The 14,015-nt window shown below is 42.1% G+C and overlaps 1 protein-coding gene across 4 annotated transcripts in view; it reads left to right on the top strand.

Annotated features, from left to right (window-relative positions):
* Positions 1-14,015, top strand: part of farp2 (FERM, RhoGEF and pleckstrin domain protein 2) — a 64,925-nt gene that overhangs the window by 33,008 nt on the left and 17,902 nt on the right. For 3 of the 4 annotated variants that reach the window (XM_034078689.2, XM_034078688.2, XM_034078690.2), the window contains exons 3-14: positions 203-281; positions 467-564; positions 1,111-1,225; positions 3,530-3,677; positions 3,779-3,874; positions 4,019-4,182; positions 4,622-4,690; positions 5,455-5,512; positions 5,643-5,895; positions 10,572-10,762; positions 11,022-11,111; positions 12,488-12,621. In XM_034078689.2, the coding sequence (XP_033934580.1) occupies positions 203-281; positions 467-564; positions 1,111-1,225; positions 3,530-3,677; positions 3,779-3,874; positions 4,019-4,182; positions 4,622-4,690; positions 5,455-5,512; positions 5,643-5,895; positions 10,572-10,762; positions 11,022-11,111; positions 12,488-12,621 (1,495 nt within the window). The remainder of the gene's footprint in view (positions 1-202; positions 282-466; positions 565-1,110; positions 1,226-3,529; positions 3,678-3,778; positions 3,875-4,018; positions 4,183-4,621; positions 4,691-5,454; positions 5,513-5,642; positions 5,896-10,571; positions 10,763-11,021; positions 11,112-12,487; positions 12,622-14,015) is intronic. The other variant, XM_034078691.2, reaches the window with a different exon arrangement.

Raw genomic sequence — 14,015 nt, 5'->3', positions numbered from 1 at the left:
GTGTGTGTGTGTGTGTGTGTGTGTGTGTGTGTGTGTGTGTGTGTGGTGTGTGTGTGTGTGTGTGTGTGTGTGTGTGTGTGTGTGTGTGTGTGTGTGTGTGTGTGTGTGTGTGTGTGTGTGTGTGTGTGTGTGTGTGTGTGTGTGTGTGTGTGTGTGTGTGTGTGTGTGTGTGTGTTCCTCATCTGTTCTCATGTTCTTTCAGGACCAGAAAACACTCTATTCAGGCTGTCAGTGAAATTCTTCCCTCCAGACCCGGGTCAGCTGCAGGAGGAGTACACCAAGTCAGTGACTATCATTTCCTGCATGTGTAGAGGGGCTTTAGAAATTCTTTCTGCAGTCTGTTAAACTTGATGTCAATGCATGCATCTCAAGCAGTTATGTTGTGGCGGCCTGTTGGATGATATGTACTTGCCTCACATGAATATAAATGATGTACACTAAGCCTTTTGTTGCTTTGTTTACCTAGGTACTTATTCTCGCTGCAGATGAAAAGAGATCTGATGGAGGGCAGGTTGATATGCACAGAAAATACTGGAGCTCTGCTGGCCTCTCACCTTGTCCAGTGTATGTTTAAGCTTTCATTTAACACAGTACTTGGTTGTTCTGTAGTTACACTTGTCTTTGTTCACTTGATTTGGAGGTTGATCTCTAATATGGAATATAGAGAGGTGTTTCTCTGAAAGCCATGTCCAAGTGATCAAACGGTTGAACACACCTCTATTATGGTTGCATTTATTGCACAGCTGTTTTATACCGCATTAATTATAGCTAGATAAGTGATGATTGAGCTACTTCTGCACCTGTTGTATTTCATTTTCATATTCAAGCATGACGGATTTATGAATGACCTGTTTTAATGGAAATCCTAAAGTAACATGGGACTTAAAACCTCAAAGAAGTAGGATTAAAAAATCAAACTGAGTAACACCATAAACCAACCACCAGAAATATGTAAATGAAAAGCATAAGAATGGGATAATTATGACTTATACCCTATTTAAATGAATGTGCACACTAATAACAGTGTATTAAGCCAGCTGACATGGCTTAATAAACGTTTAACATAGTGTACTCTGAAAACCTGATGTATGGCTCGTGCTTTGACCACAGCGGAGATCGGCGACTACGACGGCGTAGCCGACCGTGACTTCCTGAGGACGACCAAGCTGTTGCCTTACCAAGAGAAGGTGCAAGAGAGGATCATGGAGCTGCACCGCAGGCACCTGTAAGTTGCTCCCTCAAGCCCCATGTGCTGTTCCATTAACACGTCTGGTTGTGGCTGCTTTTTTGTGTGCATGACACTCGTAATATTCTTATACAATTCATGTTTTGATTGCACTCTCTAACGAATGCAACACCAAATAAAAACACAAATGTCTACCTTTTGAGAGTAACAGAAGTAAATGTGACTTTTCACTCCTGACCACATTAAGCCAGTTTACTGTGACATGGACACGGCTCAGTTCATACAAGGACTGTCGAGGCTGGACCTGGCTGACTAGCTGAGCCTGGCTGTGTGGGTTATGGTGATCATTATCTGCTCTAAGAAGGCAACATTAACTCATATAACCCATTCATCACAGCACACCAGAACAGTATACTGTAGAACTACTGAATAAGCTGTTGTAAGAAGAGACTAATTATACACAGCCCTCTCAAACTTGTTTTAAGTTTGGAGGCACTTTATAGATTTGTTAGACTCTCAATACATGTCCTCTTACAGCAGTGGGCATCATTTCAACCAGCGTCGCACGTTAATGATATTGTTGGTGTCACATTGTCTATACCCCTGTTTAATGTGTCTTTCATCACACATGTTTAGTGTTAACTATAATGAGTTAAATAAACTGAGACAACTGTGTTCTTGCTCAAATACCATAATGAGAGGGTTTCCATTTCAGAGTCCAAAACCCCTTGCTGCTTTTTTTCCCACCACCAGCCCCCTTGTTAGCTCAGTACTATATTCAGCAACCAAGAGGGGCTCTTTTCAAACCAGTGTATTAGGCGGCTCTAAATACCATGTCTAATCTCTTCCCTTGGTTGCCAGTGTTGAAGCACAAGCGTTGAGTTCCCTGGCCTAATCCTCGGCTCTGGCCGCTCTATCAGCCAGAGGGGCAGAGGGGCAGAGGAGGGCCCTGAGAAGACTTCAACGTTTAACGGATGAACACAATTAGAATCTGGTGATGATTGGGTGGATATGTCTTCCTAACATGCGGTTTGGTTGTAATCACATGGTTTAAGATACAGACTTCTCAAAGTTGTAAGGGATCTAAGGACACAGTCTTCTGCAAAGGAGTCATGCTACTATCTTTGTTTGAATCTCATGTGGTAAATCAAATACAGAGATTGCATACTTTACACAAGGCTCCAAACTGTGCTTAATGCTGCATAAGGCTGGTCGATTGTGATTTTAACCTTGTTTGTTAGAGGAACACAATTATTTTGTTGTTCTTTGGACGACAGGAAAATACAGAGTCAAACGTAATCTCTCAGTATTGTTGTTGCTCCAATCTAGTGTACAGCCTAATGGTGTAAGAAAGCAGCATTAACCCATTTATCACAGCACACCAGAAAAGTATCAGTTAGAACTACTGTATGACTCTAGTGACGGGCATTAGCTGTTGTGAGAAGAGAAAATGATACACGTGCTGATCTCAGTGCAGGGTTGAATTTAAGTATGCCCATGATAAGTACATATATTGTTTTGATTTGCAGATTCATAGACATTTGACACTTTTTTTTCATGTAATATATTTTCTTAACTTAAATTCACAGTCCAAAATCAGACTTAATATCGGAGCTGAGTGTTGTTGGTGCAGTCTAATTGATAGCCAAATGGTGTCTTCAACAATGCCTCATCAAAATGTTCTCCTGGAAAAGTAAGGGTTCCAATTTTGTATTAACTGGATTAATTATGAGATTTTGGTAAGGGCTTATTAGTTATACTAAACTATATCTGCCTATTGAAAGATGCACTTTTACCTGATTATACTTATACATGCAGCACAGTTCACACAGTCAATTCTTTGTTAAGGTTAAATGAAAGAGGCTCAAGGTTAGAGCCTTGGGGAACTCCACTAGTCTGTTTGGATACATCATTGGATTGCTTGAAGACAAGTTATTATGATATGCAAGGGTTTTCTAGAAAAATATAGTATGAGGGCGCAAAGTCACTTCCGGCCCAAATTACGGCTTGCCCACTTTCCGGCAAAAATACTGCATTAGAGCGAAGCGGAAAATAATAGTTTCTTCATGTCTTAAAGCTGCCGAGTCATATAATGCACCTCAAACAGCAAATACATCCTGAGAGCGCCGTACGGTGCTCTTTTTGACAACATTTTCATATTTGGAGTTATCATACAGTTTTTGACTAATAGAAATTGGGTTTTTTGGCATCACTTTAAAATGTTAAGGGGAAAATCGGCATTTTGGGATGAGAGCACACGCCGAAAGTAAGAGGGCGCAGCGCCCCTGTTACCCGGTTTAGACAAACCCCTGATATGTTTTTTCCCTATTCTCACGCTCTCAGGGGCCAGACTCCAGCTGAATCAGACTTCCAAATCCTGGAGATTGCCCGTAAACTGGAGATGTACGGTGTCCGCTTCCACCCAGCCGCTGACCGGGAAGGCACCAAAATTAATCTGGCTGTTGCTCATATGGGCCTTCAGGTTTTCCAGGTGACTCATACAGCTGTGTTTTGTTGCGGTCACCATCAGTCCCTCAACATGTTGCTATCAGGGTTATTACTTTCTATGTTAAAATTCCACTTTCCTCCCAGGGCAACACCAAAATAAATACCTTCAATTGGTCCAAGATTCGCAAACTGAGCTTCAAGAGAACACACTTCCTGATCAAGCTCCACCCAGAGGTTCATGTACGTCTTGGAGAACAGATTATTGTCCTTATTCACAACATGCTAATGGTGGCTGTTATTTCATTGGTGTGTCCCATGATCCACAGCCAATAAGAAGGAGGCTCGTTAACAGTGTGTTTGTTGTCTTTCTCTATATGTTTCTAGGGCCCTCATCAGGACACTCTCGAGTTTATGATGGCCAGTCGTGACCAATGTAAAATCTTCTGGAAGATCTGTGTGGAATACCACTCATTTTTCCGTTTGTTTGACCAACCACAGCCCAAATCCAAAGCTATCCTCTTCACCAGAGGCTCTTCCTTCAGATACAGGTAATTTTTAAACAACATCAAAAAAGGCATATCTCATCTAACACAATGCTTGCTTATAGGAACTTTGGGGTTTCTTTTTTGTATTTGTGTACATTAACGAAGTTACATTCTTTTAATCACGAGATAAAAAACTATTCAAGGTTATTGCAGATATAAAACATGGCAAGCTGTCTGTGATGAGAAGTATCCTTCCCTGTTAAGTGATGTTGTGGGGGAAAAAACACACATTTTTCCATTATCTTTTTGTGACTTTTATCTCAGATAACTTTGGAATGTTTTTTTTGTGTCAAACTTATGACTTAATAACAGAGAACATTTATGCTTTCTCACAAATCTAAGACTTTAATCTGGGAAATTCTGAGTTTTCTTCTAAAAATAATAGCCTCCTCCTCTGGCTCCGTAAAGTATTCTGTGTTTTAAATCTTAACTCTTTTCCCAGTGGAAGGACCCAGAAGCAACTTGTGGACTACGTCAGGGAAAATGGAGCAAAGAGAACTCCGTACCAGAGGTGTGTGTTTTTACATTTGATATATATATATATATATATATATACAGTGTGAGAAAAAGTTTTTAGAGAGTACTTGTCCATGGACAAGTGAGTTTGGCAATTTACTTGTCTGAATACATTTTTCACTTGTCCAGAATGGATACAAATTGGGGCCACTGGAATCTTCTTCTTTGTCATCGTATTTTACATTTTCCCACGGTTTTTACGACACCGCTAACGTAAGTGAGCGGTAAGATTTTACTGCATCACACATAGGGTTGGGTATCGTTTGGATTTTAACGATCCAAACGATTCTGACTGACTGACTAAGATGCAGCGATCAGCTGATACGGAGCATAGAGAGAGAGAGCTGCGGTCCGCGGGGCTCGGCCTCGCCCCCTGTCCTCACAACTCTTATTAATCCCGGTCTAACTGTACAGAAAGCGGCGAGATGCATTTCCTTAGGAATCTACAAGCAGAACCGAAACTAACATTTATAAACGAACAATGGCGGACACGTACAATTTGCAAATGAGTTCTGCCTTTTGTAAACTGAATGTATCAATAATTTGTCAATAAATCAGGCCGAAAAACGTCACTTGTCCGCCGGCCAAGTCAATTGAAATATCTACTTGTCCGATATTGTAAATAACACGTCCCGGACGGTGGGATGTGTACTTTTCCGCACACTGCTATATATATATATATATATATATATATATATTCATGTTATACCTATATTGGTTTGTTTGTTTACAAATATACATGCCCCGTTTCTTGCTCAGGAGAAACAGTAAAATCCGAATGTCTGCTCGCTCCCTCGCCTCAGATGTGCCAAAACAGGTCGGTGGTTTCACATTTGGGCTTTCAGCATACTGTACTATAACGAATACACTCAGACAATGAATCTCTGCTTTCTACCCCAATTGATTCTTGCCTCACTCTGTGTTCATTATCTGTGTCCATTTTTCAGAGCTTGTCATTCAATGACAGTTTCAGGGCCCAAGGCTCCCCCTCCTCCGCTTCTGTGTCCTTCTACTCATCACACATCTCTAGTGTCCTCCCGCGAACAGAGCTCCAACCACAGCCACATCCTGCCACGCCGAGCCGGTCTCCAGCGCCTCCCCAGCAGCAGCTTCAGCTCCCTGTGCCAGCTGCCAGACCCCCCAGCCCTCTGAAGGAAGACCCTGCCAAGGCTGCTTCCCCATCTCACTTCGCTTTTCAAGGTGCCCCTAGCAATCAGGCAGCAGGACACTGCAGCCCCTTGTTTGTGTTTGTAGAGAGTGGCACTTCCAAACCACAGCCTTCCAAAAATGGCAATGAGGATCATGAGCATGGTGGTAGGAGGGGAACAGGGAGCTCGGTGGGAGGAGGTGGGGGGAGGAGAAAGGGAGTGCTTACACCTGAGGCTTTTGAGGCAGAGCTTTTGCGTACTAAACAGAATGCCATGTTTTCCATGTCCAACTCGCCGCTGCACGTCACTGAGGAGTTCATCGATGATGATCCCACTGAGATCTCCTTTTATGGTGGGGGTGCCGAGGCCTATTCTTTTGGGCTGGATGATAAGGTAGATCAGTTTGATTTTGTGGAGGGATCTGACCTGAGTAAAAACAGGATCTTTAGTGTGGGCATTGAGGACCTGAATGGGAACACCAATCCCTTTCCTGATAGCATTGTGGGTAATTCTGAAACCAGCTCTCTGGTTATTAACCGCTCTGAGTGCAGCTCCCTGGACAACCTGGGGCTCAGCTCTGCAGGAGAGTCCCTGTCGGCGAGTTACGGGGGGGGCGACTCCTCCTCGCTCCGCCTGCCAGGCTCTGATATCCAATCAGAGGCCAGCTCCTTGGTCAACTTCCCGGCATACTCGGAGCGTTCTGAGAGCAGCTCTGCTGTGCAGTTCAGTGACCTGGTTGAGCAGCTGGAGCAGCTCAGCTACCCCCCCACGACCACAGAGGGCTCTGGGAACGGCAGCTCGGACTCAGACTCCGACTGGGGCTCTGATAGTGTCCTTCCCCCCGAGCAGAACCTGTTCTATAGTAACCCGCTGACGGGGGGCAGTGGAATTGAGGGTTTCCTCCTTCAGTGCCATAACCTGCAGGCCATGGCACTCGCAGACCCTTCTGGACCACCTAATTTTAAAATGTAAATCACCCATATTTTAAGTACTTGATAATTAATAATGACAATAAGTAGCAGGTTGATCAAACCTGGCAAAGTGAAGCCTTTCCCCCCAATTTGTGACTATAATCTCAGATTTTGTGCTAAAAACAAAATGTGTATTCACACAGGATATTAAATCTTTAATCTCAGACATTGTTGATTATTTGTATGTCCTCGTTCCTTGGCTCCAAAGTTTTTTTTAACCATACTCTTAAAAAAAAAAAAAATATATATATATACATATAGTCTGAGTCATTTCTAACAGCCTGCACTCCCGTCAGAGTTGGTGCACATCTTTGTAGTGTTTTAGTTTTAAGATCTGGACTTGTACTTCTCATGAAACTTGGTTTATATGTGACCTTAATTTTCACGAGGTTCTTGAATAACCTAGTCCTTTCATCGTCTTTGTCAGTTTCCTATCTGGAACATTCAGCTTATTTAGAGCAAACATTGATTATTGGGGAATCTCTCATGAATTTCAGAAAAATAAAACATGATGTGCTTTTACTTTGTAAGCTTTATATAATTCTATAGATGTTCATGTCATTTAAAACATTAATATACACATTGACATGGGAACGTCTTTTTAGATAAGCATCCCATATGCTGAATACATTGGAATCTGGATTTCAGATAAAAGTTAAATAATGTTTTTCATCCCATTTTGCATGGCTTAATAGTTTCAATTGAATGAAACAGATATAGCAAAGTCAAATATTTTGTTGTAATGATTTCTACCCCATTTTCTTTTTTATAATAACTTACCAACAGGTAAGATGTGATATCATTTAATTTTGTGCTGACCAAATTTAGTTTTTAAATCAATTAGCTTTTAAAATCTAATTTCTCAGTTGCTACTGCGTGTGCAGTTTTCCAGTAGCTACACATTGATAATCTGTATTAGATCAAAGGGATAGTGGTCCCAGTCGGATCCCCACAGGCCTTCCGTTTGAGAACACTGCAGCCAGCATTGGAGCTCCTTTGCAGTTTGCACTTCTGTGCCTCGCTGACACCTGCTGGCTCAACTCGGCACTGTCCACATGGACTGGTTCACAGTGTGTAGACGGTGTCATGGAGGTTCATGATGTCTGAAGGATACAAATCTATTTTAGACACAAATAACATTTAGCCTCATGCTGAGCTATGCTAAAGAATGTAAGCAGTGTCCTAAAGAGCCATTGAGTACACTGCTAACACCACTTTGTACTAAATGAATGTATCATTGTACACGCTTGTAAGGCTTTGTGCTTGTATAGATAACAGTACAGAAGTACTCACTTATTACACAAACTAAGAATGCAGTGCTTTTCAACATCAGAAAGATCAATGTTTGTAAGTTGTAGGAAACCCTTCAGATAGAGAAGGCTTGTATTCTCATTTGATGTCTCTTTCATGTGGCCTTCAGCAAGTGTTAGCGTTAGCTATGGTCAGGGTACCAACAAGGTCGTTGTCTGTTGATTGGAAGGAAACGGGCATCTTTTGCACATTAGCTATGAATTTCTCGGTACTTTTATATTAGCTGTTGTGATGTTTTTTTAAAAGTATTTGTATAGGAACGGTAATTCGTTGTGACACAATAGCATGCACAAAGCTTTTTTAAATGCTCTTTTTGTTTAGTCAAGTCTTTCTTAAAATAAATGTGCTCGTGCCAGAGAACACAGAGCGTTTATACGTTGTTCATATCAAAATAATCACTAGTGTTTGTGTTCATTAACTCGTGCCACTTGCCAAGAGCAAGTTCCCGTTTGCTTTTGAGCTCACTTTATTTGTCAGAATAATCCACTTGCACAATATGCTATTTCTGTACACGATAGTCTTCTTTTATTCTTGTGCCTTATAGCCCTGACTTCACTCTTCTCATGCAACACGTTGCATATCTCAGGTGTATGATCCTGTTTACTTTTCAATACAGTCTAGATGTTTCCGCCGAACATCTATGTGGAAAAGGGGTTGTCTAAATTAAGTTCTCCTCTTTAGTAATCAAGAGTCATTTGTTAAACATTCACAAGTTCTCATTGTCATTTTGAGGATGGCCATTTTACATTTTCCCCAATGAACACTTTGTGAGCAGTCGAGTCACCTTGGAGAGTCTGGAGCAGTGTTTAGTCTCACGTGCCATCAGTTACCTATTAGACCTGGAGGAGCTTTCTGCCATGTGATCTCTCCCAAATCTCAATTAAATATTGAATCAACAACGGGCTGATTGATTAGAATCAGCTCAGCTAACAGCACTTAGGCATCAAGTCATCAACACTCAACACTCAACCCTGAACGTATGTATATTGACCTATTATCAACAACCTGTACAACCTGTATGCTTTTACTCTCACGAATAAAGTAATCACTTTTTGTTACCATGAATGTCAAGACTTAACATTATTTTTTAAGTTACACAGCCGTAAACCGAAGACGCAATGTGGAGGTTATTCTTTAACTGCTTTTAAGAGAAACCACCAGTGGTGTGAGACATGCTTGCAATGCGCACATTGAAAGAATATGCATGTCTTAGATCAAGAAATATAATGTTTACCTTGGATTGTTGTAGAAATATTAGGCTTTGGGGGTTATACTCAGACAAACTGGACATATTGTGCTAATTCATTCACAAGACTCAACAAACTTGAGATCCCACATACACAAAGTAAAAGCTGGTTTCACTTGCAGGTGCAACATGCTCAAAATGATCCTGGTGTCCTCACATACTCTTTTTGAATTTCTAAATGGCTTATTGTTCTAGAAAGTGAATAGCCACATTGGTATGGAGGGATTTACAGTGTAACAATAATTGAAAAAGATGCAACGAGTAAATACACACTGCCTGTTTACTGTTAAGGCAGTGGACGTGTGCTGTTGGGGGTTGGGCCGGATCAGGATTCCTCAGCCTGACTCCAGCTGTTTGCACAGGCTCTGTGCCAAGTCATTCCAGAGTGCAGCCCCGTCCTCCTGCTGTGGAGCCGTTCCCCCTTGTGTCATTCCCTGTGGGAACAAACTATAAACAACTATCGGCCCTCCAGACAAGCCACATTCCCCATTGGTCTTTGCTTGAGCAATTATTTCCGGGTCGAGTAGTGACTTTTTCTTTTCTTTTTTTCTCCCAGCATTTCCCCCTTCCTGGTTTCTCTCTCTGATAGTAGTGAAGCAGCAGCTGTGGTGACCTGTGACTCAGTGAGGGGATAGCCCAGTTTCCTCATGTGTTGTGTGGTGAAGCTCACGGCAGAACAAAAGCAAGAAGAGCCAGTTCTCTGAAATGGAGCGAGTTTCTGTTGGCAATGAATCATTTTGTCCTACTTGTGGAGGGCTCTGAAAACAATGGCAGGGGGGAAATGTGGGAACCATTACTCCCCTCTGCTGTCTCCCTTTCATTTGTGGCCAGGGCTTGTGAGGAACCCCTCCACTTGTTTTAGTGTCAATGTGTTTTCTGAGAGGAAATGAGATGATTACGGGGAAAAAGCAAGGTCAAGATAAAGTTGTGTCTCATGCCTGTCTGCAGCATTCAGCACTGTTGAGCTGTTTGGTTCCACTTCTTGTGAAGAGCATGTGACTTTAACCCTGCCCATTTCAAGATCATGTTTTTCCTGTTTGGGAAGAGTCCTTGAACCGTTGTAATTCACACCACAACACCTTGCACTGCAATCTTTACTTATTTGAGCTGAATAGTTAAAAATAATTTAACTGAATTGTTAAAAACCTGCTATATTTGATATATATATATATATAAGTGTATGTTTTCCTTCTTCCACAGATGCATTGGTGGACAGCCCTCAGCACTCCCCCTTCACCTCCAAAGGCCCCTCCCTCTGCATGTCTCCCTCCTTCCAGATGTCCACCCTCAGCCTGCCGGGCCAGGCCTCATCCCCCCTGCAAAGCCCAATCCTGAGCGAGGTGGGCAGCAATGCCAGGCTAGAGGAGGAGGATGAGGAGGGCAGGAGGAAGGTACACTGCGTCACAGCCCCTTTAGAGTAGGAGGGATGAATAATAAGACGTGACACATGCAATCATGGTTCTGTGACAGAAAGTGAATCCATTGTTACTTAGTGTGACGCTTCATTCATAACGTTCATATTTCAATTTGAAACATCTGAATCCTGTATAAAGGGAAAGCTAGTTTTGAAGTTAGTATTATTTGAATTTTCTCTTGGAGGGAATGTTGATCATCACTTTTTTTGAAACGTATGTCCCTCCTTTTCCTCAGCGATATCCCACCGACAAGGCCTACTTCATTGCCAAAGAGATTCTGACCACAGAGCGAACGTACCTGAAAGACCTCGAGGTCATCACTGTGGTGAGTTACTTTTTATTTACTGTTTTTGTTTGGATTAACCTAGGCCGTGTATTAATGATGAACTTTATTCGTACAGCACCTTCATGCAAGAAACGCAGCACAAAGTTCACATTTAGTGCTTTGGGATAAAATAACAGAAGTTAGAGAAATCTGCCTAATGTCAGATAACTCTGCAGCATGCTCATACTGTATACATCAACACCCTGCAGCAGCAGCAGCAGCAGCATCAACATGTCTCCATTCACTGCCATTCTTTTCTGATCTTTCAACATCACAGTTTACATTTTAAGAAAACAAACATAGAAACCTGCACCGTATGCTTCTTTTAATATAATGTGGAATAGGTGATAACAAGAGAAACTATAACTTCATAGCCATTGAAAAAGAATAACAAACCCTATTTGCACATTGGTCTGCAACCTAATCTGCACTATTCTAATCTACTCAGTTTCTTCTTGCACTATTTTTATTTTATTATTATTATTGCATTTTTGGAGGAGCTCGGAAAGGTTTTCATTGCCACTTCTACGCTGTAGCTTGAGTGCATTTGACACTAAAGCCTTTGAATCTATACCTTACTGATAATCAGTTCACTACAAAAATCATTTTCTATTAAACTACTGATTATGGGAAGACTCACATTCTTACTTAGATTATTGTCCTCGCGCAGATATGCATCATTTAAATCTGAACATCATTTGTACATGGTCTCCAAACGAGTTCGTTCTTAACCCCTAGATTTTAGAAATGTAAATACTGTTTCCCAATCTCTCCTCAGCCCAATACAGAACAATTCAGCACACATGCAAAGCATATGCCCCACAATAAACTCCCAGAGAACTCAGCCGGAGTCTCCACTGATGGTTAGAATAATACCGTTTATTGTCCTGCAGGCCCGCCACATATATTCAATGGAAATGTTGTTTTTTTCTCAAAGTACTTTTTAGCAAATCATTATGAAGGCTTAGCCAGAGAGGACTCATTTCATAATGCAGGATTATTCATTAATGCAAATAATACTCTTTGTGTGACCCAAGGTGAGTTAAGCAGCTGGAGGAAACTGAAGAGAATACACCTGAAGCTTTAGATTGTAACTGCATCATGTTGTCTATCATTCTACCTCCTAAGATTGCTTTCCCTTTCCTCTTTCGGTTTGTGTGAGTTGTTGTTGACATGGTTTTATAGTTTGAATTTGATACATTCCCCTGTATAACAATGTAAGGTTAAATAGTTTACAGTGCCCTGATAAGTGAAGGTACAACAGGCTGTTAATCCTTTCTATGCCCAACTCATAAACCCACTTACAGTTTTCATGTTCGCACACCAGTTAGGAGAGCATTGGCATCAACAGTGTGTTTCCCTCCCCCCGCTCCCAGTGGTTTCGCAGCGCTGTGATCAAAGAAAACGCCATGCCTGAAGGCCTGATGACCCTCCTCTTCTCCAACATCGACCCCATCTACGAGTTCCATCGAGGCTTCCTCAAGGAGTTAGACCAGAGGCTGGCTCTCTGGTGTGTGTCCCTCACTGTTTCAGAATCAGAATGCCTTTTCTTAGCCTATACACCAGGGAAATGTACAGAGTTACGGCAAAATTGGCATTGGCAGGTACAAAAGGCCAGAGGCGCGGGAAGGTGTTTTGAGTGGGGGTGCTGAGGTGCTGGACTCCAGTGAACACTATTACGGGTACTATAGAGCACGCACAAAAGCACTCCCCACACGCAAACACAGTACACCCGCGACTGTTACAATGAAGGCTCGATAATCAGCTCACGGCATATAGGCAGGGGTAACGTGCTCTTTTTTACGAGTGGGGAGCGGACCTCACCTCCTCTAGGGGGGTCCGGGGGGATGCTCCCCGGGAAGATTTTTTTTAAATATTGAAGTTAAAAGCATCAATCTGGTGCACTTTGAGAGCAACATTAAGAGATATATGGATACACCTCAACACCCAGATGAAACACAACTGTAAGCAGATGTTCCTTTTCTTTATCCATTACAAATCACTCTCCTTTCAAACTGTATTCTTGTTTTACTGCCATATAGTATTTCATAACTGTTGTTCCTTTATTCTCTTATTTGTTTTATAACGATAATGATCATATGAAGGTGTGCCGCGGAAATAATCTTTTGAATAATTTGTGACCAAACCGTTTGAGACCCACTGAGATAACTTAGACTAAAGTTAACTATCTAAACACTCAGAGTCCTTTAGCTCACCTGAGCCTCTCAGTCTGAGAGGAGAGAACTCTCCTCCAGCTTGTTGTGGAACCAACAGCTCCTTGTGTCAGTTAGTGCAGCTAGCTAACCAGATGCTAACAACACGGTCCCTCTCTCTCTCTCCCTCTCTCACACACGCTATTTCCCCCCCCACACACACACACACACACACACACACGCACGCACACACGCACCCGCGCGCGCACACACACACTTTTATTTCCATGCAACTCTCTGATTGGTCTGGTGTCTTGCCTCTGTTGCATTCACTGAACACGGGAAATTACAGTCCTGCCGTCTTCTCTAGTGTCTTGATGAGGTTCACGTAAAGCACGGTTAATGTATTATATTATGGAGGTAGAATTGTCCGGGGCTACAGAAACAACATTCGGGGCAGGCCAAAATATTATTTTACCAACAATGTGGAATTTATTGGCTCCATATTACACAGATTATGCACAGCGGGAGCAGCAATAACCGTCAAATAATAATTCAGACAGGGGAGCTCCGCACCCCCTGCCTGCCGCTAGGGGGTGCTGCAGCGCCCTCAGCACCCCCCTTCCCACGCCCATGCAAAAGGCAGACAATAATAAAGAGTGGCTAACATGTTAAATATAGAAAAAAACACACATTAGTAATAAAATACAAATAAGTACTCATCCATGGCTAAACATGAGCAGCAGCATTT

Source organism: Pseudochaenichthys georgianus, unplaced genomic scaffold (genome assembly GCF_902827115.2).
Source record: "Pseudochaenichthys georgianus unplaced genomic scaffold, fPseGeo1.2 scaffold_464_arrow_ctg1, whole genome shotgun sequence".
NCBI lineage: Eukaryota > Metazoa > Chordata > Actinopteri > Perciformes > Channichthyidae > Pseudochaenichthys > Pseudochaenichthys georgianus.
This window is presented reverse-complemented; position numbering and strand designations above follow the sequence as displayed.